Source organism: Lygodium microphyllum, chromosome 13 (genome assembly GCF_053477565.2).
Source record: "Lygodium microphyllum isolate KBCC chromosome 13, Lygodium_microphyllum_v1.1.10, whole genome shotgun sequence".
NCBI classification, from domain to species: Eukaryota; Viridiplantae; Streptophyta; class Polypodiopsida; order Schizaeales; family Lygodiaceae; genus Lygodium; species Lygodium microphyllum.
The window spans coordinates 10235189-10245637 of NC_141147.1; the positions used below are offsets into that span (position 1 = coordinate 10235189).

A 10449-nucleotide genomic window follows, 5' to 3' on the forward strand; every position below is an offset into this window, starting at 1 on the left:
CCGCTCTGAAAGAAAGAAAGAGTATTATAAACTCCAGTCAAAGCTCGCAGCACGCAGTCAACTTGAACATGCGCTGTGCTTATCGAGAAATAACGTAAAATCAACTTGGCGAGTGACAAGCCAACGAACCGACTTCATGACATATACATTTATTTATAATATCGTTATGGATACATAGAGAGACTAAGGAACCGCCTTTTATCGCAACCAGATTATTCCTTCTTTCGGTTCAGTTCGTGCTGCATTGGTCTGGTTCGTGCTGTCCAGCTTCAATGAATCGCCTTCGTAGATAATTGCAACATAATAACAACAGTACAGCCTTACCAGACACGCAATCTAGCGTATGGATAAAAAGATCCACACAATACACATGCTCAAGGAAATGCGGAGATATTACAAGATCATTGGGAAAATAACAGGCTTTCATCTACTAGAAACGCAATGCTTACGTAGAGACTGCATTAGATTAAAGCAGGCGCTCACAACGATGCAAAGGCGAATTGACAAACCAGAAGTACTTGCATTCCGTGTTGACTGTGTATCGAGTAGGTACAGGGGAGATGCCAGGAAAGGAAAGAAGCATGGACAGAGAAGGGGAGTGAGAGGTAGACGGAGAGAGAGAGAGAGAGAGAGAGGAAACAGGGCGGGAGGCAGGGAGAGAAGAGATGAAGAAACCTGTTGTATCGCCACCTCTTTGATTACAAAAATGGGCGACGAGTTTGGGAAAAGACAACAAAATAAAAAGGGTAAGAACGAACCAAAAAAAACGAAGAGCTCGATGGTGCTCTTCGTTGGAAGGCGATTTTTGAAACAGTTGATGATGATGCTGTTGACGTAGCTGTTGAGTGAGCTTGCATGTGGCGATGACGACGACCACGACGATGATAGTGATGTTATCAGAGCCACAGGGCCCCGGCCTCCTTGAGGAGGGGCACGAGGGCGCCGCTGATGTGGGCAGCCATGACGCGGTCCAGACCGCCCACGAGCTTGCCGCCTACGAAGACGGCGGGCACGGCGGGCTGGCCGACCAGGCTGGCCAGGGCGGCCTGCAGCTGGGCGCCGCCCATCTCCTCGTCCAGCTCGTACACCGTGGGGCTCACGCCCAGCCCACACAGCAGCCGCTTCACCACGTGGCACATGCAGCACGAGCTCAGGCTGAACACCACCACCGCGTTCTCCCCCGCCAGCCGCTCGATCGCCTCCATCGGCGACTCCTCCGACTCCTCCGACAGGTTTAGCGATGCACGCCGCCCCGACCTCACGTAGCACTGCATATTTCCTCTGCTTCTTCCTTCCTTCCTTCCTTCCTTCCTTCTTCTTCCTCGATGGATGGCGCTGTATGGAATATGGCTGCTTCGTCCTGTCCTCTCCCTTTCTCCTTTTACTTCTTTACTGTAGACGAGCTTCTCTCCTTCTTCTTCTTTTACTTTGGATGGATATGGACAATGGATATGTCCTTTTCTTGTTCGATGAATAAGAGACTCTCTCTCTCTCGCTCTCTCTCTCTCTCTCTCTCTCTCGCTAGACTTGCAGTTGCCCCCCTCAACTCCACAAGGCCTCACACCATCAACATATATATACTCATACTTTGAGCTGCCGACACACACGAAATACTCCCCAAGAATCTGACACCCGGCTTATGATACCCTCACACCGTCCACAAGCAACGACAGGGAAAGATCGCACACGCAAGAAAAGGCAACGCTGCTGCTGCAATCTCCTCTTCTCCCTCTCCCTCACACTTTCTCTCGCACCAGGCCGCAATAGAAGAAGCGCACGGAGGACCTCTCACACACGCACAGAGATACCCCGCCTGTACAGGTCTCAGCTCCTCTCTATGTAGGGAAAGATGTGGATGGGATATTGTTCGAGTGAGGCGGCTTGTTTCTACCTCTCTCGGGCAGTGGCATGTATATTTGTTTTTTAAAAGAGGTTCACCGTTAATTTATACTTTGCAAGTTGGACGGCCACAAGGTACGGTTGGCTGGGTACCCTACTACCCGCCACCCACAGAGAGAGAGAGAGGGGGGGGGGTTTCTTTTTAGCTTAATAGATATGTTGCTATGGTTTTTTTCGTTTTAAAACGACGGAAAGGCACGCGAGGTCCCCGGACCCCGACGAGAGAGAGAGAGAGAAAGAGAGAGAGAGAGAGAGAGGGAGGGGAGGGCAGAAGGGGAGATGTGTGTGAGAGAGTGAGTCCTACATCATATCAATCACGTTTCCGAGCACGCTTCAATTGCAGCTGCCCTGCTGCATCTCTGGTTGCGTTTCCTTTTTTCTTTTCTTTTTCCCCCCCTCCTTTGGTCGTGGGTTTCTTGGATGGTGAGTGGGCAGCCCACTAGTACGCCAGGCTGGGCGCTGCGGAAAGCGCACACTCGCACACCTCATCATGGATGGATGGTGGCCATTCGACACTTGGAGAAACTAACCTTATACTAACTAACACGTATACACAATGTGTCATAGCGAATCACCATAATACCTTAGAGCTGGGTCACGCCAGCTCTTACCCAAGTTCTTGAGCGGCCTCACTTCCCTGTGGTTGCACTTGGGGGGGGGGGGGGAGCGAACAGTTTAAGAGCAAGATTTTGAGCGTTAATGGTTGACACAAACGAGTCCTTTCTTTCCTATTGGTGCTCAATTGCACCAACGTCTAGATTGACAAATGAGAGCTAACATCCATTGCAAACCCCATTAACCCTTCACTAAAACTTCCCTTCTTGCAAGGGTTTGTGGGGGTAGTGGAGGACTAGCAAAATATCACTATCCCCGTGCTCGCTACAGGCATAACAATTTTTGTAGGGGAGGGGGGTTATCTTCCCCCCACTAGAGCCAAGTCACACCTGGCTCTCTTATACCAATAAGCATAAAGTTATTGTGTCTTCTCAATTTACATGCCTTGTATTTCTTTTTTTTTGTACGAAGCATTAAAATATATTAAAAAAGAGAGTGAATTTTACAGCTGCTAGTGAAGAAGGGCTTCAATACAGGGAAGCTGCCTTATGCACCAGCCTTAGATTACAGCATGAATCAACTTAAATCACATTAAGATCCTCTTGGAATTCACAACTTTCTTCTTAAGATCTTTGATCATCTAGGACAAGCTTCCTCATGGAGACTTTGTAGCTTCTCAGTGTCCTTATCCACCTGCAACAAAAATCTGTCTTAAATCCATGAATAGGATCAATAGAAACATTTTCAAATACTTTTTTATTCCTACAAATCCATATATTCCAAAGAAAGAGGCTTGTAATCCAATTCCAAACCATTGGAGATATGTCATATATTTCACCCAAGATTATCTCTTTCCAAGTGAACTTAGTTGGGTGGACTGGCATTAACAGCACCTGCAAGAAACAAAAAAAATAGTGTTATGATGACAGTTATAAAAAATATGCGATATTGACTCCACATTTGTATTACATCTTAGGCAGAGTCCGTTTCCAATTCCTGCCTTTAAAGCACTTTCATTAGTCTAGAGACCTTTAAGGATTATGAGCCACATTAGACATGACATCTTAGGTTGAAGAACTTTCATCCAAATATTCGTAAATCTGTAATTCCATTGTTTATTACTCCAATTAATGTGCCACCTTTCATTGAGTTTAGCACATAAATCTTTATTGCATACCTGAAGATCTGGAAGGGGCACAAAAGAGGCTTATCTCCGATTAGACGTACTCCTCTGGGATTGAAAGGCTGTTTTAGATTGATGGCTGTTGAGAGGTGTGGATCCCATAGTTGCACTCTAAGGGTAACCATGTTGACTTCAGTGGGAAGTAGGCCAAATTTAGTCGTGAGTTGTACATTGCTTAGCCAATCTTTTATATTGGGATCTCATATATCCCCCCAAGTTCTAATCCCCTGCTGATATATTTTGTGGGCTTTATTCAGATTGCTCTTTGAAATAGATTGGTGAAAAAAACTAAACCACACAAAGTCAACTGCAGCCCAAGGTAAGGTTAAGTTGGAATGTGAAGATGGGACTAAAAGTTTTTTATATTTAAACCAGGCTTGCCATATCCCCTTCATCAATGATGAGCACCTTGCTGTCTTGATTTCTACTGGGCCTAGGATAATAGTGAGAAAATCTAAGTTTTTCCATCTTGGACAGCCAGCTACTTGAAATTGACTGATAGAGGAGTGTAACAAGGTAGTCCAATCCTCTTCCTCCTTATCAATACTCCTGACAACCCATTTTGCTGCAAGTTTACTAGCCAATGTCTGCAAGTTTGGAAGGCCTAGTCCCCCAAGATTTTTGGGTTTTATACAAACAGCCCATGAGACTTTGGGGATCTTAAATTTATCCCCATCCCCACTCCACAAGAAATTTCTAGCTAGCTGCTCCAATTATTTCAATCATGTTTTGGTTGGCTGCCAGCATGCTAAAAAATAGATTGTGGAGGGGATAAGGATATGTTTGAGCATTAGGCACCTGCCAGTCATATTAAGTTGAAGCCCTTTCCATTTCTCAAAGTGTTTTGTAATTTTCTCTAATACCCAATCCCATCTCTGCTTCATAGAGATATCAAAGCCCATAGGGATTCCCAGAAGTCTGAAAACCTTGCCCCTTTCTATTTCTTTGCACCCAACCTCAATTAGCCAACTAGGGGATGAGAAAATCAAAGATTTGATACTTGTTTTGACTGGGTTGATAACTGATCCAGAGGCTTTACAAAAAGCTTGAAGACAATTCCAAAAAGCTACTAGTGAGATAGGGTCATTATTAACAGTCCCATTAGTATCATAAGCAATCTACTGTAATAGCAAATAATAGTGGGGCCAAGGGACAGCCCTGTCTAATTGATCTTCTAAGAAGTATTGAGTTTTTCATTTCTCCTTGTCATTTCTCCATCAATTGCAATTCTAGTGGATGCATTGCCAAATAAAGCACTTATAAACTTTATAAATCTCCTCCCCAGTCCCATGTCATGTAAAGATTGAATGATGAAATCCCATTCCAACCTATCATAGGCTTTGTCAAAATCTATTTTGAAAAAGACAAAGTCTTGATTCTTCTTTTGAGCATATTCAATCCCTTCCCAAAGAGCAATGATAGAATCTAGGATATATCTTCCCTTAATAAACCCCTTTTGTTCCTTCCTTATCCAAGAATTTGGGTGCGGAGAAAGCCTTCTGGCCAAAGCCTTAGCAAAAACTTTATAGGCCGAGGTCAAGCAGGTGATTGGTCTCCAATTGGAGAGTAGATCTTTCTCATCTCTCTTGTGCATCAGCTTGACCACCCCTTCATTGATTATGTGAGGTAGGGCTCCATATCTCAAGGATTCCTTCCATACTTTTAGCACGGGGATAATCAAGAATTCTTTAAATTCTTTAAAGACCTCATTAGGGAGACTGTCTATCCATGGGCTCTTTCCTTTACCTAGGGCATCTATGGTGTCTTCTATTTCTACTGCGGTAAGGTCACCATCAAGTAGGCTGGCTATAGAAGATGGGACCACCTTCTTCCTATTCAGGGTGATTTTGGCTTTTGTATCGGTATCCTCTAGATTACTAATTCTAGGAGAGCTAAAGATATTAGAGAAGAATTCTTTAGCAATTACCAAATTTTCAGTATTGTCTTTAGCTTTAGTACCATTGACCTTAGTTAAGAGAGGGACAGTATGCTTCTCCTTTTTTTTAAAGAATGTTGAACATTTCTGTGGTTGGTTTATCAGCTTTCCCAGCCCACCATTGTCTAGTGAAAAGCTGAATGTTTGAAGCTTCTTTTTCTTCTAAAAGTCTCAATTCTTCCTTGACCTTGAGAAGATCTATCTGTAAGTGCATCTGCCCTGATTCAATTTGAACTTCCAGAGACTTACTAAGGGAATACTTTCTTGCTCTTTCAGCCCTAGTCTCCATTACCCTCCTAGCCGTAGTTTGTCTAAGAAATTCTTGAGAATCTTGGATACCCCTCGTCCATGCTTGAGTTGGGGAGGTGAAGGATTGGAATTATCATTCCCATATATCCATGATAGAGTCCCTAACCTCTTTTAGCTTAAATAACCGTGGATTAGAGTGGAACCATCCAGATTTTACAATTTCGGAGTCATTAGACAGATTCGCTTGGTCTATGCCTTGTGTTTCTTAACAAAGGTTCCGTCTATGTAATGACTTTAAAGGACTTTTGGTTTGTGAGGGGTGTTTGGGTTTTACTTTATCAAAGATTGTTGCAATTATTGTAATCCAAATGAGTTTTTTTTAAATACAAAGTGTTAAAATATATTAAAAAAGAGAGTGAATTTTACAGCTGCTAGTGAAGAGGAGCTTCAATACAGGTAAGCTGCCTTATGCAACCAGCCTTAGATTACAGCATGAATAAACTTAAATCACATTTAGATCCTCTTGGAATTCACAACTTTCTTCTTACGATCTAGTATCATGGCAACAACTTCCTCTTCTGGTTCTCAGGATAAGCTTCCTCATGGAGACTTTGCAGTTTCACATTATCCTTATCCACCTGCCAAATGAGGTTTTCAATGACTTGAAGTGGTATAAGTAAGGAAAAAGTAAGGACCGTTTCAACAATTAGGAAGGTTTTAATTAAGGGTTGGCTTATGGAGTTATGGCTCTACATCACATTCTTAACCCTTGTGTCCCTTGAATACTCTCTTCAACAAGGGCTAATGCCAAACAACTTAGGGAGAGTTATCAACAATATTCAAGATGCCAAAGTCACTTTTGCGATATACGTTAAACATAAAAAATAAGATGGTTTATTCAAAACACTACCAAGATTGTTGAATTTCTAAGTTTAGGTCTATTGCATGATATTGTTGTATCCAATGTTTCAATGCACTACATACCACTAGGGTAATGGGGCAAGTATAGCGATATAAAATCCGTGGCTATGTACCACAATGGGTGTCACAAAATAGGGGGCCATCATTTAATCAACCCCCTTTAAACCTAACTGGAATAATGCAACTACCAATTGAGAATCATAACTCAACTCTTGAGATGAAAATCAAGGAGGTCCATCATCCACGAATCTCAAGGTTACAAGGGCAATGTATTTTTTGTAATAACATTTAAATATAGTTATTTATGCAAGGTCCCATGCCTACAATCTATAATCTTTGTATATCTTAACAAATCAACTATAAAATCTATTAAAAAAGAGCAAGTAATATGAACTTCCTCTTATAGAGTCATTGGTATTAAAAACTTACTTTCCTATCATAAAAAATGGATCTCGAGTTTATCAATTCTTCTTTGTCATGGTTTTCAAATAGAATGGTGAAATTGTCATAACTAGAATTGTATTAGGGAAGGAGACTATGCTCTATTGATATTTGTTGATGAAAGATAATAAATTATTGTCTTTGACTAACCATGTATATTATCCAATCTTTGCGAACAAATAAATGCTAAAATATAATTTAATAGATGTATCCTTTATGTCTACTTTCTACTCTAGACTAATCAAGCCCACCAATGTTAAATAAGGAGGTCTCCATTTGGCAACAAGGATCCACAAATATGTGTATAAAAAATGTGTGCCAAAGAAGTTAAAGAAAATGCGAATGCAAGGCAATGCCTCTCAAATACTAATAATTGTGAATTACATTCTAATTGAGGTTGCAGATTCCATACTACATCAAGGATTAGTTCCATTTGGTCGTTTTATGATTGTAATGAATTAAGACAACTTAGGTTTTCTCTTAAGAGACAAATGGGCCCTAAGACTTCCATCATCGCTTCTGGGTCATTTGGACATCTAGAGTGGAAAACCTAATTGGACTATCCACATGTGTTATGACTAGCTAAACTCACATATTGTGTATAAGTATTCTATGCCACCCTCCAATAAATCACAAGCATTTATTTATTTAATTTAATATTTTAATATAAATAATATTAAAGCATTAAAATTAAGATATGAGTTTATTAAAATAAGCTTTATTTATGGAGAGCTTTGTTATTTTTTAAATCTAATTTATTTTTAGAATGCCTTTCTAGTTTTCTTTATAAAAGCAATAGGATCGTGTGCAAAACAAGAGAATAAGGTAAAAACTTAGTTTTGTCGTTCCTCCCTCATTCAAAGCTAGAATTCAAAGTTTTCAAACTTTGTTTTGAGGGGTTTTGCACTTTCTAAATGCAATGGAGATATAAAAAATGACATGTTTCAACACACAAAATTTTCTTCATTAGCAGAGCAACAAGCTACATGAAACCTCTTCATATCTAAAATTGTATAGTTTGATTGCTATATGTATTTTCTTTACAACTAGATGTATGATATCAATGTATTTAATAGCTATGGGATCAATATTTCATAATAAAGGATGGCAAACCATGGTTTTGTCATGGGGGAGGTTAGGCCCTATTCTGTGTTTTCTCTTGTTCTTTCTAGATTTTTTGACTTGTTTGATTGTTTTATATTTGATAATGTTGTCTATATTCAATATTTGGGATGCTAGACTCGTCAGATGGCTACTTCACAATGTATTTAAATGGTCTAGCCTTGTTGGTGTTTGAAGGGCCTATCTTGTTATGCACATTCTCTTGAGGCATATGCTTGGTAAGTTCACAGAGAATCTAGTCAAGATCGTGCTCATTGTTTTGTTACCCTGCTTTTTAGTTAACTCAGCTTGAGTGGCCTTAACTCTTCTAGTAGATCAACTATATGTTGTCATACATCATCACTTTCTCTTTGCAACACATTAACTTCTTCTTTGAGGCTTTTCATTCATTCTTTCAATGAGTCCATATCATTTTGGAAAGCATTGTGTTTCTTTTCTATCATTGTATTGGGTACCATGCATTGTAAGAAGTTGAGCAAAGACTGAATGGATTTATATCATCCATAGCAAGACCAAGCTGATGATTCTTTGGCTCTCGCGCAAAGCTTGGAAAGGTAGAGTCAATGTGACTCCATACTCATGAATTTGCTGCTATTCGCTAGACTCCATCTGTGAATCCATTTTGCGCATGCCACATTGTCAAGCTTGCCATTCCTGATATGCAAAACATATGACGTATATATGGTATAGGTAAAAAGTATTTGAGAACCTTCTAAGAGATGATTTTCCCTTGCAAGTCCTATCGATACTTGTGAGCACCACACTTCGGACATGTCTTTGTAGTCTTATAGTCTCCTTAAAATAACACACAATCATTGACACATGTATGAATACCATTGTAGTTCATGCCAAGCTTCCATAACACCAATCGTGCATCATTAAGAGACTCAGGCATCGTGTTTCCAAGTGGTAGTAAGTGATATTTTAACAAATTAAAAAAAATCCCAAGCATCTTTGAAGAGCATAAAAATTGTTCTTATAATGGAGTCAAAGATAAAGGAGCATAATATATACATGAACTTTCCCTGTACTTTTCTCTTTCTCCTCTTTCTTATTCTCTCATTGTTTCTCTATTTTTATATTTTCCTCCATCTCTCTTTTTCTCTCTCCTTTTGTCTCTCTATATCTCTCTTTCTCCCTCTCTCTTTATTTATTTCTCTCTCTGTCTATCTCTCTCTCTCTCTCTCCTTTTCTCTCTCCTCGCTCTCTCCCTTTCTTCTCTCTCCCCCTCTCCATTTTTGTCTCTTCTCCCTCTCTATTTTTCTCTCCACCTCTCTTTCTCTCTCTCTTTCCCTTTCTTTGTTTCCCTCCCTTTCTCTCTCTTTGTTTCTTCCTCTCCCCCTCTTTCTTCCTCATTGTCTCTCCCTCACCCTCCTTCTCTCTCCCTCCCTCCATCTGTCTATTTCTCTTTTCCCCTCCCTCTCTCTCCCTCTTTGTTTCCCTTCTTCTCTTTCTCGATCTTTCTCTCCCTCTTTCTCTCTTTCTCTCCCTCCCTTCTTCCCCTTCCCTTCTTCCCTCTATTTCTCCCCCTCCCTCTCTCTCAATGCATCTCTATAAACAAAAATAAAAAAAGAAAAAAAGAAATACAAAAACAAAGCAAGAAGAGGTAATGTACCTACCTCAAAGGCTTGAAGATGAAACCCTTCACACCTCCCTTCTTTTTCCTCACTTTCATAGCTTCCCTCCCTTCTCCTTTGCTTCCCTCTCCTTTTTCTTTGCATACGGAGGCGGTGACGGAGGGAATGATGAGCTCTCCATCTTTTTCTCTCTCTGTCTCTCTCTCCTCCTCTTCCTCCGCCTCTCAAAGCTTTGAGTGCTCTCACTCTTTCTTTTGTTCTCTTTTGCAAATGGTTTCTAGAAATGCTGCGCTCAAGTTTTCCATGCCTTTTTTTTCTCAGAATGGCGTTGCTATTTATATCGACATTAGCATCTAAAATAGAGAATACCAGCGCAAATAGTGACACTATTTGCAACACAAATAGCAACTTCGATATTTTTTGTCAGGACCAGATGTTGCTAATTGCCCATTCCCTTATATTGGTATTGTCTCCACAAGTTTGTGACTAACTACAACTTTTTCTACTCTTGTGTATCTGTAGTTCAACAATTGTCTTATGTAGCACTTCATCTTTATCAACCCTCA

General features: G+C 40.5%; 1 protein-coding gene across 1 annotated transcript; it reads right to left on the reverse strand.

Annotated features, from left to right (window-relative positions):
- Positions 1-360: 360 nt before the first annotated feature.
- On the reverse strand, positions 361-2001 carry LOC148026335 (glutaredoxin-C1-like). The gene has a single exon (XM_087690757.1). The coding sequence runs from the start codon at positions 1272-1274 to the stop codon at positions 897-899; it is 378 nt and encodes a 125-aa protein (XP_087546883.1). The 5' UTR covers positions 1275-2001; the 3' UTR covers positions 361-896.
- Positions 2002-10449: the final 8448 nt, after the last annotated feature.